This window comes from Natrix helvetica, assembly GCF_964273705.1.
Source record: "Natrix helvetica genome assembly, chromosome: 1".
NCBI lineage: Eukaryota > Metazoa > Chordata > Lepidosauria > Squamata > Natricidae > Natrix > Natrix helvetica.
In genome coordinates, this window is record NC_138548.1 from 372,312,969 (window position 1) to 372,328,925 (window position 15,957).

Genomic DNA, 15,957 nt, shown 5'->3' on the forward strand with positions numbered 1-15,957 from the left:
GGCCAAAAGTCACTTAACAACTGCCTTAATTAGCAACATAAATATTGGCCTCAAATATTGGTCCTATATCGAGTCCTACATGTATTTCCTGTTTGGAAAGACATTGTGTGTGTTGGGTGTGTATGTATTTAAGAGCACTGTCTTCTCTGTCTTCCCTTAAATGTTTTTTGGACAAGAACATCCTATCAACGTCTACAAAAGCAGCTCTCTTTTTTCTCATTTTTCTTTCCTTTTGTTCCTTTCTCTTAGCTTGAAAACTGAAAGCATTTTTCTCCCTGTGAGATGATTTTTATTGTTTGAGGATCAAAGTCCCACATCTCCTGAAATGGCTCATTTCAGTGGCTCTTCTTACCATTCTGCTCCTCTGACTGAAAGTCCTTTTGCAAATCCAGGACAGACTTTGGATGGGTGTGAACCAGCTTCTTGGTACACCCCGAAAACCGGCTCACAATTCCCAGAAGGAAATGGATCCCGTGTTGCCTTGCTTGGGTCTACTGAGAAGTTCTGGAGAAGAACGAGGAAGGAGGGCAACATCCAGGAAGCAGATACCACCAGATGGGCTGGAAAACATCAACTTTACCGGGAGTTCTTCTACGAAGAAGGCGAGGAACCTCGAGAACTTTGCACTCGTTTACACCGTCTTTCTCGTCAATGGCTGAAGCCAGAGAAACACACGAAAGCTCAGATGTTGGACTTGGTGGTCCTGGAGCAGTTCCTGGCCGTCCTGCCCCCAAAGATGGAGAGCTGGGTGCGAGAGTGTGGAGCAGAGACCAGCTCCCAGGCGGTGGCCCTGGCAGAAGGTTTCCTCCTGAGCCAGGCGGAGGAGAAGAAGCAGGTAAGACAAAAATTATTTTGCAGCTAATCCTGGACTTCACAACAGTTCACTTAGTGACCATCCAACAGCATTGAAAAAAAGTGACTTATGACCATATGGCAGCATCCCCATGGTCACCTGATCAAAATTCTGACACTGCGGCAACTGGTTTGTATTCATGACAATTGCAGAGTTCCTAGGACACGCAATCCCCTTTTGCGACCACCTAAGTAAACAAAGTCCACCGGGGAGCCAAATTCACTTAACAAATGTATAACTAAGTTAACCCCTACAATGATTCACTTAGCAACCGTGGCAAGAAAGGTCATAAAATGGGGCAAACTGACTTGACAAATCTCGCTTAGCAACGTAAAATTTGGGCTCAGTTATAGTTGTACGTCAAGGATTACCTGTGCTTGTCAAAATGGTGAAAATGTGAGAAGCAATGCTGCTGAATTTTTAAATACAATAACCTCTGGGCACCAATAAACCTTTTCTTATAATTATAATTAAAAATTCTTCATCATTGAGATTATTCTAAGTGACCCTTCCCAGGGTAGAGTCCTTGACTTATAACCTTTTGTTTAGTGACCGTTCACAGCTCTCTTAACAGCATGGGAAAAAGTGATTTATTGCAGCATCCCCAGGTCACGTGATAAAAATTCATATGCTTGAGAACTGACTCACATTTATGACGGTTGCAGTGTCCTGGGATCACGTGAAGAGCCATAGTGGCGCAGTGGTTAGAATGCAATACTGCAGGCTACTTCTGCTGACTGCCGGCTGACTGCAATTTGGCAGTTCGAATCTCACGAGGCTGAAGGTTGACTCAGCCTTCCACCCTTCCCAGGTAAAATGAGGACCCAGATTGTTGGGGGCAATATGCTGATTCTGTAAGATTGCTTAGAGAGGGCTGTAAAGCACTTTGAAGTGCTATATACCGTATTTTTCGGAGTATAAGATGCAGCTTTTTCCCTCAAAAAAGAGGCTGAAAATCTGGGTGTGTCACTGAAGGCATTTTTTTTGCCTCCTGAAACCCCGCCCCTTCACCAAAATGCCCGTGCAGAGCCTTTGCTCAATTTTACAGCCCCCCAGCCCCAGGAGCACTCTATAAGCTTCCTAAAGGCTATCCATGCCCTTTTTAAAAAACGAAAAATAGGCCGTTTTTTGCTCGTTTTTGCCCCCCCCCCAGGAGCATTCTGCAAGCTCCTTAAAGGCTATTCATGCCTTTGGGTGGGGGAACGGGCCCGTTTTCGTGAAAAACGGGCCGTTTTCGGGAGATTTAAAAACTTTAAAAAAAAATTCCTCTTCAAAACCTTGCTGAGTCTTATACTCTGATGAATCTTATACTCCGAAAAATATGGTACGTCTACGTGCTATTGCTATCATCTGGGTGTGTCACTGAAGGCATTTTTTTTGCCTCCTGAAACCCCGCCCCTTCACCAAAATGCCCGTGCAGAGCCTTTGCTCAATTTTACAGCCCCCCAGCCCCAGGAGCACTCTATAAGCTTCCTAAAGGCTATCCATGCCCTTTTTTAAAAACGAAAAATAGGCCGTTTTTTGCTCGTTTTTGCCCCCACCCCCAGGAGCATTCTGCAAGCTCCTTAAAGGCTATTCATGCCTTTGGGTGGGGGAACGGGCCCGTTTTCGTGAAAAACGGGCCGTTTTCGGGAGATTTAAAAACTTTAAAAAAAAATTCCTCTTCAAAACCTTGCTGAGTCTTATACTCTGATGAATCTTATACTCCGAAAAATATGGTACGTCTACGTGCTATTGCTATCATTTTTTGCAACCTTCTGACAAAGTCAATGGGAAAACCAGATTCACTTAACAACTCTGGCAAGAAAAATGGTAAAATGGAGCAAAACTCACTTAGTGGCCATCTCAATTAGCAATGGAAATTTTGGCATCAATTGTCATAAGTCGAGGACTATCACTTAATACCATTTTATAACACCGTGGTAAGACCACACTTGGAATACTGCATCCAGTTTTCGTAGCCATGATGTAAAAAAGATGTGGAGACTCTAGAAAGAGTGCAGAGAAGAGCAACAGATGATTAGGGACTAGAGGCTAAAATGCAAGGAATGGTTACAGGAACTGGCATGACTAGTCTAATGAAGAGAAGGGCCAGGGGTGATATGATAGCAGTCTTTAATACCTCAAGGGTTGCCACAAAGAAGAGAGAATCAAGTTATTCTCCAAAGCACCTGAAGAAGCAAGGACAAGAAGCAATGGATGGAAACTAATAAAGGAGAGAAGCAACCTGGAATTGAGGAGCAACTCCCTAAGAGTGAGGGCAATTAACCAGTGGAACAACTTGCCTCCAGAAGTTGTGAGTGCTCCAACACTGGAAGGTTTTAACGAGAGATTATGAGATTATTTGTCTGAAATGGTGTAGGGTTTCCTGCCTGCACAGGGAGTTGGACTAGAAGACCACCAAGGTCCCTTACCATTCTGTTCTGTTATATTCTACCTGTATTTAAGAAGCTTTTCAGAGTGAACTTGGTTGCAGTGGACCATAAAATCTTCTTCCCTCTTTTTCTTTTGACAGGTTCAGGATCCCTTCATGGAAGTGGGTGTTCAAAACCTCCAAGCACATAGAGACATGCCATCTCTCTCTCAAGAAGTGGCCTTCGGAGGGATCTCCCAAGAGGATCCAGCTCAGATCACATCCGAAAGTAAAAAAGCAGTTCTGTCTTTGTTATATTTTTATATTGGTGTACTCCATAAGGAAACATAACATGGTGCAGTTGAAAAGAAACATATTACAGAACGTTATTCATTCATTGAACACGTTGGTTCAGCTCGGAAGTTTACTCCAGTGTTTTTCCAGGGTCCCAATAAGCACATATTTAATCAACAAAGGCCTCTTTGCACTACTAGCATTCCCAGATAGAGATGCCACTTTCAAGACATGTAACATCATCTCTCCCAATGAGATATTGAGACCTGATCCAGCCAATCAACTCCTACCAAACTCCCAAATAGTAATAGCACTTAGACTTATGTACCACTTCATAGTGCTTTACAGTCTTCTCTAAGCGGTTTACAGAGTTGGCCTATTGCCCCCAACAATCTGGGTCCTCCTTTTACCGACCCTTGAAGGATGGAAGGCTGATTTAACCTTGAGCCGATGAGGATTGATCTCATGGCTGTGGGCAGAGTTAGCCTGCAATAAGTTTTAACCACCATGCCACCAAATGAATCAGATAAGGCAAGAGTATAATTCCCGTCCAATGGAAATGGCACTGTTCAGCACCTGCCCACTTCCTTGAAGTCCTGGAAAGAAATGAACTGAAGATCCAATCTTAAAATCTCTATTTCAGTAGATTCTTAAGTACAAACTTAAGGAAACTCATAGTTCCCTGGGCCTTTCAGCGATTGACAGAAGCCCTTTTGTCTCATGACAAGAGAGCCATCTCAAAGCCTAACCCTTTAGGCCTCTTTATTTCACTCCTTGCCACGTACTCAGTTAATTGGAGAGGCCTTTTTGTGATGTTGGCGCAGTGGTTAGAATGCAGTATTGTAGGCTAACTCTGCTGACTGTCAGCAGTTCAATCCTGACCAGCTCAAGCTTGACTCAGCTGTCCACCCTTCCAAGGTTGGTCAAATGAGGACTCAGTGGAGGCAAAGTGCTGACTCTCTAAACCACTTAGAGAGGGCTATAAAAGCACTATGAAGCAGTATATAAATCCAAGTGTTATTGGTAGTGCTATTGCTAACACAACAATTGAGCCCAAAATTTCTAAGCAAGACAGTTGTTAAGCGAGTTTTGCCCAATTTTACGACTTTCCTTGCCACAGTTGTTAAGTGTCTATGGAGATTCTCAGTCATCCAGGTCATGGTTACCCCAAGGTTGCAACTGCCTCTTGAAAAAGCAACTTTGGGACAGTTGTGAAGTGAATTACTGCAGTTCTTAAATTGGCAACATGCTTGTGAGGTGAATCTGGCTTCCCCATTGACTTTGCTTGTCAGAAATTCACAGGTGATCACATGACCCCAGGACACTATGAATGTTATATGCCAGTTGCCAAGAATCCGAATTTTGGTCACACGATCACAGGGATACTGCAACGGTCATAAGTGTGAAAAATGGTCATCAGTCACTTTGTTTACCTGCCGATGTAACTTCAAACAGTACGGGTTAAACGGTACAGGTTTCCCTTGCTCTCATTCCTCCTGGATCCTTTGGGGGTACAGATTACACCCACATCATTACTTTTTACTATCAATCTGATGTTCCCTATCAGCCCACTCCCCAATATGGAACTTGGAATTAATATACCATGTACAGATCTACTTTGCTTCCCATAATGCTCAGTGTCATCATAAAAACTGTTGGGGGAGATTATTGGGGGCCATATGCTGACTATAACCCGCTTAGAGAGGGCTGTAAAGCACTACGAGCGATATATAAGTCTACGTGCTATTGCTTACTTGCAGTCCCATGTGTGTGAAAGAATGCTCGTTTTATTTTATTTTGTGTATGATTTTGCTTGAGAATGCAGAAGGAATGCTTTCAAAATGTCTTCCTCCATTTCTGTCTTATCAGTGAATGGAACAACCCTGAAGTTTCCTGCAGAAATGTCTTTGCTTTGTGGTGGAACTGAAACTGCTGTTGTCATTCCAATTCAGGTAGGAGCTTGTGTAAAGTGTTAGTACCACTTTATAATGCCTTGGTAAGACCTACGCTTGGAATATTGCATCGAAAAAGATGTTGAGACTAGAAAAAGTGCAGAAAAGAGCAAACAGGATGATTAGGGGACTGGAGGCTAAAACATATGAAGAACGATTGCAGGAATTGAGTCTAGTTTAATGAAAAGAAGGACTAGGGGAGACATGATAGCAGGGTTCCAATATCTCAAGCTATTTTCCAAAGCACCTGAAGGCAGGACAAGAAGCTATGGATGGAAACTAATCAAGGAGAGAAGCTACTTAGAACTAAGAAATTTTCTGACAGTTACAACAATTAATGAAACAACTTGCCTCCAGAAGTTATGAATGTTCCAACACTGGAAGTTGTTAAGGAGAGATTGTACAATCATTTGTCTGAAATGCTGTAGGTCAGTGGTTCCCAACCTTTTTGGGGGGCCACGCCCCACCTAAGCATCTTTAAAATCCCAATGCCCCCTCTGTAACATATAATTCTTACTTTACTCAGAAAGTGAACTCTGCTCATGTAGAGGAAGCCTAAAAGGTCATTAACTTGGTTTAAACAAAGTTCAAATCCCCCCCCCCCAATTAAAAATCAAATTGCCCACCTGTGTGGCTTGGCCTCTACGTTGGGAACCACTGGTGTAGAGTTTCCTGCTTAGAAGACCTCCAAGGTCCTTACCACTTCTGTTATTCTGTTCTGTTCTATTCTACCTGTATGTGAGAAGCCCTCTCTTTTCAGAGTGAACTTGGTTGCAGTGGACCATAAAATAATTTCCCCTCTTTTTCTTTTTGTTGGATCTGGGCAATGAGAGAACAGACTGCGGACACGAAGTGACTTAACAGCTCTTTATTAGTAGTAGTAGTGATCCAGATTGCTCTGTGGTCGGAGGTTTCCCCTTTTATAGGGATCGGGTACGCCCCTCGACCAATCAGAACGATACCTGTTTCCCGCTGTAGCAGCGGACCAGAGAGGAGACTTCCTACGATATATGCTAATATCTAACACCCCTCCCCTCTTAGACGGAACATTGCGGTTGGTCATGTAGTCCTTAAGGTATGTTGGAGTTTGCCTTACTCGAGTGGAGCGTCGCAGTTCGGGTTGGTCAGGAGTAGTTGCAGGATCAGTTGCTTTCTTTGCTTCGAGTTCTGGTGTTTTCAGACTTTCGTTGCTTGGGCGTTCGGGGGCCTGTTCGCTTACGTTGCTTGGGGGTTGTTCTGTCTCGCGCTCGACCTCTTGCTCTGTCCTGGGCTCGCAGGTGTCGTAGTTCTCTGTGTTGGGCCTCTCGAGTGGCTGACTTTGCGTTGGTAGGTAGCTCTCGTCCTCGGCTCGTAGGTCTGAGTGCGCCAGGCGACCCCGAAGTTGATCGATGTGCCTCTTCCAATTCCGCCCATCTTCCAGTTCCAACAGATATGATCGTGGACCCGTGATGCCAATGACCGTTGCCGGCATCTACAATGTTCCCCCTGCATAGTTGTGGGCGTATACCGAATCCCCTATGCTGAAACTCCGGATTTTGCTTGTGGAGTCTGGGGGTGCTGTGGCAGAGTAGTTGGGGTGAAGACGGTCCAGGTGAGACCGTAGACGGCGGCCCATGAGCATTTCGGCGGGGCTCCTTCCCGTCGTTGCACTGGGGGTAATGTGCTGAATGAGGAGGTAATGGTCTATGCGTGTTTGCCACTTACCTGGACCCATCCTAGCGAGGGCCTCTTTTGCGGATCGCACCATTCTCTCTGCCTGTCCGTTTGATGCCGGATGGAATGGCGCGACGAGGGCATGCCGAATTCCCTGACCTGCTAAAAATGTTTCGAAATGCATGGCCGTGAATTGGGGCCCGTTATCGGAGACCAGGAGGTCGGGCAGGCCATGAGTGGCGAAAAGTCGCCGTAGAACTTTAATGACTGCCTCGGCCGTGGTTGAAGTCATTAGGACTACTTCTAGCCATTTGGAATATGCATCCACAACTATAAGGAAAGTCTGACCTTGACTTGGCCCTGCGAAGTCGATGTGTGTTCTCGACCAGGGTGCTTTCGGCTTTTCCCATTCCGTGGCGGGTGCTTCCGGGGGTGCTGGTCTTGATTCTTGGCATGGATCGCAAGTGGCCACCCACTCCTCTATCTCTTTGTCCATGTTTGGCCACCAAACGTAACTTCTCGCTGAAGCCTTCATCCTAACGATCCCCGGATGCCCAACATGTAATACATCTAACACATTTTTACGTAAAGCATAAGGAATAACAACTCGATCCCCCCACAATAAACAACCTTGTAACACTGAGAGTTCGTCCCGTTTGACCAAAACACTTCGAATTCTGGGCCCACGTTTCCCTTCGGCCACCCCCTCCAAACCCAAGTTTGAACTTGCTTTATTAAACTGTCTTTAGAGGAGAACCTTGCAACGTCGCAGGAAGAAACGGGTCCAGAGTCCAAACAGTCAATGAGCAACACCGGTACTTCGGGAGTGGGGTCTGGCAAAAGGTCCGGTAGTGGGCAACGGCTGAGTGCGTCGGCGTGTCCTAGAGTGGAGCCCGGTCGATGAATTAACTTGTAGGAGTACGCAGCCAGGAAAACAGTCCACCTGGTCATGCGTGGAGAGAGGGATACCGGGGTGGGGCGGTTTCCCGCCAAAAGTCCCAACAGCGGTTTGTGATCCGTAATTAGTTCAAAATCGCGGCCGTAGAGGTATTCATGGAAACGTTTTACTCCAGCTACCGCAACTAACGCTTCCCTGTCCATCTGGCTGTAGTTCCTCTCGGCCGATGAAAGAGTTCTAGAGTAGAAGGCGATGGGTGCTTCTTTTCCGTCTGGCATCCTGTGGCTAAGGAATGCGCCGACTCCAAAAGGTGATGCGTCGCAGGTCAATACTAGCGGTAGTGTCTGGCTGTATTGGACTAGCAGCGAGTCAGTGGTGAGCAGGCGCTTTACCCCGGCAAAAGCTGCTGCTTCGGATCGTCCCCATCTCCATGGTGCGTTTCGCTGGAGTAGTCGATGTAGCGGCTCAGCAACGGTCGCCTTCTGTCTCAGAAAAACGCTGTAGAAGTTAAGTAGTCCGAGGAATGCCTGCAGCTCGGTCTGGTTACGTGGTGTGGGGGCGTCCTGGATCGCCTTAATTTTCTTTGAAGTGGGGTGTATTCCCTGACCATCGATTCTATATCCCAGGAATTCTACGCTAGGCACGTTAATTTGGCATTTTTCTTTTTTAAGGCGGAGACCCTTCTCTCTGATTCTGGCCAAAACAGTTCTGACTCTTTTATTTAATTGCTCCTCGTTTGCAGCGGACACCAAGATGTCGTCGAAATAGGGGACGACTCCCGGTATCCCTTGCAAAAGCCGTTCCATGACGCTCTGGAACAACCCTGGAGCAATGCTCACACCGAATTGCAGCCGGTTGCATTTGAATGCCCCTCTATGCGTCACTATAGTTTGGGCCTCCGCTGTGGCGCTGTCCACGGGCAATTGCTGGTAAGCTTGTGCCATGTCTAACTTTGCAAATATCTTTCCTGGCCCCAACGAGTGCAATAAGTGCTGAACTACTGGCACAGGATATGCGCTTTGTTGTAGTGCGACATTAATTGTGCATTTATAGTCCGCGCAGATGCGGACTGACCCGTCTGGCTTAACTGGGGTCACAATGGGCGTTTCCCAGCGCGCGTGATCCACCGGCTCAAGGATTCCTTGTTCCACTAGTTTATCTATTTCCTTATCTATTTTTGGGCGGAGTGCAAAAGGCACTCGTCTCGGTTTAAGTCGGATTGGCGCCACTTTGGGGTCTAAGTTGAATGAGATTGGTTTACCCACATACTTACCAAGACCGGGGCTGAACACATCCTCGAACTCCTTAAAGATCTGCTCAGCGCTGCTGTTCTCCACGCTGTTGATCCCGGTGACTTCCAGCCCCAAGGCTTCAAACCAATCTAGTCCTAGAAGGTTCTGTAATGGTGCGGTGGCGACGGTCACGGGCAGCTGGGCTACGATGTCCTTGAAACGGATCTGGAATGTGCCCTGGCCCACGATGGGGACTTGGTTCCCCTGGTAGTCTCGCAGCAGGATGTCTGGAACACGTAGTTGGCTCTTTTTGAGGCTAGGGATAGCCTGTTTCATGGATGCCCATGAAATGATCGTCAGGGACGATCCTGTGTCAACTTCTAGCTCGCAAGGTGAGCCCTCCAAGAGGACTGTGACTTTCAGCCTTTTTGGCCGCTTGGCGCGAACCTGACTTATCGTGGTGAGATACGTTCGCAACTCCTCTCTCTGGGTCAACTCTATCTCAGCATCTGTATCCTGAAAATACTCTCGTTGAGCGTCTTGATAGAACGCTCTTTCAGCTCTTTGTGTGTAATCTCTCTGGGGATACGCTCGCTCAGCTCTTTGGGAATTTTCTCTCTGGGTAAACACTTGTGGATTTCTCTCTGGGCGCCCTTTTTGGTTTCGCCAAGCCCCTGGGTTGGGCTTCTGTTGGCGGTAGATGGGTGGCTGCCGTGAGGCAGGGACTTCGCTCCGGCACACTCGTGCGATGTGCCCAAGTTTGTTGCAGTGCGAACAAACAACGTTCCTGAACCTACAGGTAGACCGGGGGTGATTCCCTCCGCAGCTTGCGCAGGGCGGCAAACGGAATCCGGGTCTCCCCCCAGGTCTCACGTGACTGCTCCTCATCAGGTGACTTTCCTCGAGCTCGGGATCCTCGAAATCTGGAATGGTGTCCTCGTAGTGGACTCTGGTGTGTCTTGGCGCTGGCTGGCCTGTGTTGAATCCGCGTTGAATTGTCTCCGCTGATCTGTCTGCTGCTTCTGAAGCTCTTGCCTCATCGAGTAAATCTGTAGGCTTAAATTGGTTTTGGCTAACAGCCGTTTTTGTAGGGAAATGTCTCTCAGCCCGCTAACGAGTTGATCCATAATCTGCTCATCCAGGTCTCTGAATCCACAATGTGTGGCTGCCTTTCGTAGAGCTGCAACGTACTGGTTGATAGATTCTCCCGCCTTCTGGTTCCTCGTGTTGAATGCTTGGCGGCAAACATGGCGGGAAGGTTTTGGCGCGTAATGAGTCTGTAGAGCTTGTTGCAACGCCATCCATGATACTGCCTGTATTGGAGTAGGCGCGGTGAGGTCTCTGGCCGTGTTGAAGACTTCTTTTCCGCAGTAGCCGAGGAAGATGTTTTTCTTCCGGGCGTCGGTGATCCCCGTGTATTCGTTCGCTTCGAGAAAACACTCGAAACGAATCATGAAGGCTTCCCATTCGTCGTTCGCTGGGTCGAATGGAGCGGGGGGAGCGTGCATCGCCATCTTCTCTCGTTTGAATTTGCCGCGCTGTGTGGCCTGAGATGGCTGCCGGAATTTCCGCCGAATTCCTAGGCTGGATCAATTCCGGAGATTCTGGAGGTAGCGTTCTTCGTCCTATCTGTCTCTCGATCCCACCTTCGTCGCCAATGTTGGATCTGGGCAATGAGAGAACAGACTGCGGACACGAAGTGACTTAACAGCTCTTTATTAGTAGTAGTAGTGATCCAGCTTGCTCTGTGGTCGGAGGTTTCCCCTTTTATAGGGATCGGGTACGCCCCTCGACCAATCAGAACGATACCTGTTTCCCGCTGTAGCAGCGGACCAGAGAGGAGACTTCCTACGATATATGCTAATATCTAACACTTTTGACAGGTTCAGGATCCCTTCATGGAAGTGGGTGCTCAAGACCCCCGAGAACACAAAGACATGTCATCTCTCTCTCAAGAACTGGCCTTCGGAGGGATCTCCCAAGAGGATCCAGCTCAGATCACATCAGAAGGTAAAGAAATGGTTCTTCATTTACTATATTTTTATATTGGTGTGCTCCATAAGGAATCGTAGCAAGATGCAGTTGAAAAGAAACATATTACAGAACGTTATTCATTCATTGATCATGTTGGTTCACCTTGGAAGCTTAGTCCAGTGTTTTTTCAGGGACCCGATAAGCAAATATCCCCTTTGAACTACTAGCATTCCCAGACAGAGATGCTGCTTTCAAGGCATGTAACATCATCTCTGTTAGGAACTGGTGCGATTAAGCACTAGCAATGAACCCCAGGTCGAGGTTATAACAGAGCAACCCTGTAAAGTATACGCAGCGTGCGATAGATAAAGCAACCACACTGAATAATGGATAGTAAAGTAACAAAATAAGTCTTTACTTTTTGAAGAATATAGCAAAATCCATAAACACAGCCAAAAAGTCATACACAGAAAAAGCAGTCCAATACTACCAAGATAACTTGGATACAAGTAGCAAATAACTTACACACAGTAAGTAGTAGCAACAGTAGTAACAGTTAGGCAGCAGTTATCATACAGCAATCAAGAGAGAGAGAGAGAGAGCAACAACATCAGCTGCAATTTAAAGGCTGTAATCTACTAATTAACAGAGCTCCTCTCTTAAAGATACATAACATGCCTTGTGCAATATATTGTCTACCCAACTTGTTGGTTACACCCTAACATTCTCCCCTTTGGGTAGATCAATATATCCACTCACAATCTAAGATGATAACCTTCACATGATGAGGTATGTTTCACTGAACTTTGTGCCTTAGTGAAGTTGTCTGCTAAATTGTCTTCAGTTGAACAATATTCCAACTTTATCAGGCCATCCTTAATGCTTTGTCGAACATTAAGATACCTCAAATCAGTATACTTCGATCTTGTCTTAATAGCTAAACTAGTCGCCATTTTTATTGCTGCCTGATTATCTTCATAAACAGTAAAAGGTTCATTGATACTTAATCCCATATCTATAAGCAACTGCTTACAATATATCAGCTCAGTACATGTCAACGACAAACATGAAAACTCAGCTTCCATTGTGGATAAGCTTATGTGTTTCTGTCGTATCGACTTCCATCCAATCAGTACACCACCTAGCATAAAGGCTATGCCGGAAGTTGACTTCCTATTATCTATAGCAGCTGCAAAATTCGCATCAGCATAAACAATCAAAACTAAATCCCTATTCGGCTCTAAATACAACGCATAGTGGATAGTTTTCTTTAAATAACGCAGCACACGCTTTGCTGCTTGCCAATGCCTCTCTGAAGGATTATCATTGAATCTAGCCAGTTGGTTCACACTAAATGATATATCTGGTCTAGACCAATTACTTAGGTACATTAGGCTACCTATCAAAGATTGATAGATTCCCTTATCAAAACCAGTACCCTCAGTAACCTCAGGTTTAAACTCCAATGCCATTGGTGTCTTTGCAGTCTTACATAGCTCCATGCTATATTTCTTAAGCAAATGATTAATTTTACCAGCCTGCGACAGCTTAAAACCTTTACTGGTTCTAACCACATCTAAGCCCAGATAATGCTTAATTTCACCCAAATTCCGGATTCTAAATTTACTCTCTAATTGTGAAACAATGTCAATAGCTTCCTGCTCAGACCTAGTAATAATAGCTATATCGTCCGTGAACAAAAGCAACAACGAGATCAAACCATTTTTCACCCGTCTAAATAAACAAGGATCAGCCAAACCTGGAATAAATCCCATAGCTTTTAGTTCATTTACTATGCATCTGTTCCACTCAAAACCGGACTGTTTTAAACCATAAAGGCTCTTTTTAAGTCTCCAACAACCAGTCTGGCCATTAGAATCCACACCTGGTGGCCTCTTCATATAAATGGTATGCTGCAATGGAGCATGCAGATACGCTGTTTCAACATAAATATGGGTAACATTACACCGATACTTAGCAGCCCACACCAATGCTGCCCTCAACGTAGAGGCTTTCAAGCTCGGAGCAAAAACCTCATCGTAATCCCTCTCAGTTTGGGAAAACCCTTGAGCAACTAAACGGGCCTTATAAATAGCATTGCCAGCAGCATCGTTTTTAATTTTAAACACCCATCTACATCCAATTGCGCTCTCCATAGCTGCCTTCCACAATTTCTTTTCCTTTTCAGGATACAGCCTTAACTCTGCAAAACTAGAAGGTTTTATGCTAACTTGCAATACTGCACTGGCTTGGTATCTATCGGGTGGATGCCTGTCCCTAGTAGACCTCCTAGGCAATACAGGACTTGCAGGATCATCCTGTTCCACCTCACGAGTAGATTCTACATCTACATCTTCCTCCCCTTTCAGAGTAATAGATGGACCATCCTGATTCTCTAACTGCTCATTTGGTGTATCATGATTAACCAAACGATCAACATCTACATCATCACAAACCTTGTTAAACTCTTGTTCTAGCGTCTCCCAACCAACATGTTCTGAAAATTTAGCACTAGCACTGTGCATAATTCTCCGAGTTCCAGGTTCCCAGAACCTAAACGATCTATGATTGGAATTGTACCCAACAAAAACCATCTTCCTAGCTCTGCTTTGATCCTTCCGTCTAGTCTGTGAGGGAATATGCACCCAAGCAGGGACACCAAATGTGTGTAAATAACTCAAATCAGGCTTCCTACCATGCCAAAGAGTATAAGGAATCTTACCAGTAGTTGAGTTAACTACTATGTTCAGAATATGGTTTGCACACATTATAGCCTCACCCCAAAGCTTTTCTGACAAACCAGAATCAACCAGCATAGTTCTGGTCATTGCCTGCAATGATTGACCACGTCTTTCAATAAATGAATTATGTTCTGGCCTGTAGGGGGCAGAACGCCTATGTTCTATACCAGCATTCTCCAACATTGATGTAAACCTATGATTAGTGAATTCAGACCCATTATCAGTGACTAGGCAAAGTACTTTTTTATCCATCTTACGTTCAACAAACTTTAACCATTTAGTAAAATGTTGGAAAGTTTCTGCCTTTGATTTCATTACATAACAGAAACCATACCTAGAATAATGGTCCATAATGCTGAGTATATAGCAGGCACCTCCTAAGCTAGGTTTCTTAGGGCCAATTAGGTCTGCAAACACTACTTCCAGTGGTTTAGATGTCTTGAATCCTTTAAACCGGTTTGCAGGGGTAACCTTACTTTTAGCCTGGTTACAGGCATTACAGTTAAGATATTTTGAACAAGGTTTCAAATTGATTCCCTTAGATAGAATAACAGTTTGACGTACCATTTTAAAATTTACATGGCCTAAACGTCTATGAAGTAGATGTATACAGTTATCATGGGGCTGTTTATTCTTATAACCAGGTTCAGAACTCGCAATATTTAAAGAGTTCTCATGTAGAATAAATAAATTATTCTCCAAATTGGCAATAACACTATTACCTTCCTTTTCGATAATGCATCTATCATTCTTAAATGTTACTGTAAACCCACATTTCACAAGGTCTTTTACAGATAATAGGTTAAACTTCATTTTAGGTACATATAACATTTCCAATTTTTCATTAATACATGGACAATAAGCTGTACCTTCACCTGAAGCCTTAATTTTCCAACCATTTGCTAAGGAAATGTGCTGTTTGCTAGCCTTCATAGTAACAAACCTTTCTTTAACCTTGGTTATAGAATGGGATGCGCCACTGTCAACCACCCAGAAACTATGGTTTACAGGCTTATCTACCTTAGCTACAGTTACAGTAACATTGTTGCTTTTTCTTTTACTATTAGCAACACTCCTTTTCTTGCTATTTTTACAGTTCTTAGCAATATGCCCCTTACCACCACAAGAATAACATTTCTTAACAAAATTTACAGTTGAAAACTGTGTTTCTTCTTGTGATTGATTGTCTCTGAACTGAACTCTATCCTCTCTTCGTCTGGACTCTTCAAGCAATCTCCCGGTAACCTCAGATAATGTCAGTTCATCTCGTGAACGAACTTCCAATGAGGAAACAAAAGAGTCGTAGCTTTCATCAAGCGACGATAGAATAATATACACCTGGTGAAGCTCAGAAAAAATTAACTCTTTTTCTTGCAAATCCTGCAAAGTTTTCTTCATGAAGTCTAAATGAGCCAACATATCACCACCTTTTTGCAAACGGGCTCTAAACAGTTTCCGTGTGAGATGAATATGAGCACCCACACTGTCCCGAACATAAATTCTCCGCAATGTGTTCCAACACCTAGCAGCAGACTCTTCGCCACGAATATGGACCAGTTGCTGGTCATTCAGTGTTAGTCCAATAATGCAGAGAGCTCTCTCATTGTCCCTGTTAAACTGCGCAATCTTCTTCGCATCCTCATTATCAGCAGGATCCCAATCTGTAACATCTGGTGGGTTCTGAACCACAGTCCTTCTCTACGCAGAAGTAGGGAACACTTCAAGGACCAGGAAACATAGTTGGTTCCATCAAACCGGGTAATCATGGAGAGTGCAGCAGACTGTTCTTGTGCCATATTCACAAAAATAAACTATCCAAAAAGTGGTGCTTAAAAAAAAAATTATGGTTAAGGCAGGGTGTCTGGGCCCATAACCAATGTTAGGAACTGGTGCGATTAAGCACTAGCAATGAACCCCAGGTCGAGGTTATAACAGAGCAACCCTGTAAAGTATACGCAGCGTGCGATAAATAAAGCAACCACACTGAATAATGGATAGTAAAGTAAC

At 44.8% G+C, this 15,957-nt stretch overlaps 1 protein-coding gene and 1 long non-coding RNA gene across 5 annotated transcripts in view; one reads left to right on the plus strand and one right to left on the minus strand.

Annotated features, from left to right (window-relative positions):
- LOC309385258 (uncharacterized protein) overlaps positions 1–15,957 on the plus strand; it is a 70,300-nt gene that overhangs the window by 3,390 nt on the left and 50,953 nt on the right. For 3 of the 4 annotated variants that reach the window (XM_081939500.1, XM_081939499.1, XM_081939502.1), the window contains exons 2-5: positions 250–835; positions 3,369–3,495; positions 5,319–5,452; positions 11,119–11,245. In XM_081939500.1, the coding sequence (XP_081795626.1) occupies positions 326–835; positions 3,369–3,495; positions 5,319–5,452; positions 11,119–11,245 (898 nt within the window). In that variant the 5' untranslated portion in view covers positions 250–325. The remainder of the gene's footprint in view (positions 1–249; positions 836–3,368; positions 3,496–5,318; positions 5,453–11,118; positions 11,246–15,957) is intronic. The other variant, XM_081939501.1, reaches the window with a different exon arrangement.
- The window catches only part of LOC309385259, a 156,610-nt gene continuing 141,333 nt past the window's right edge, over positions 681–15,957 (minus strand). Inside the window, exon 4 of the long non-coding RNA XR_014174192.1 lies at positions 681–808. This is a non-coding gene — a long non-coding RNA (uncharacterized lncRNA). The remainder of the gene's footprint in view (positions 809–15,957) is intronic.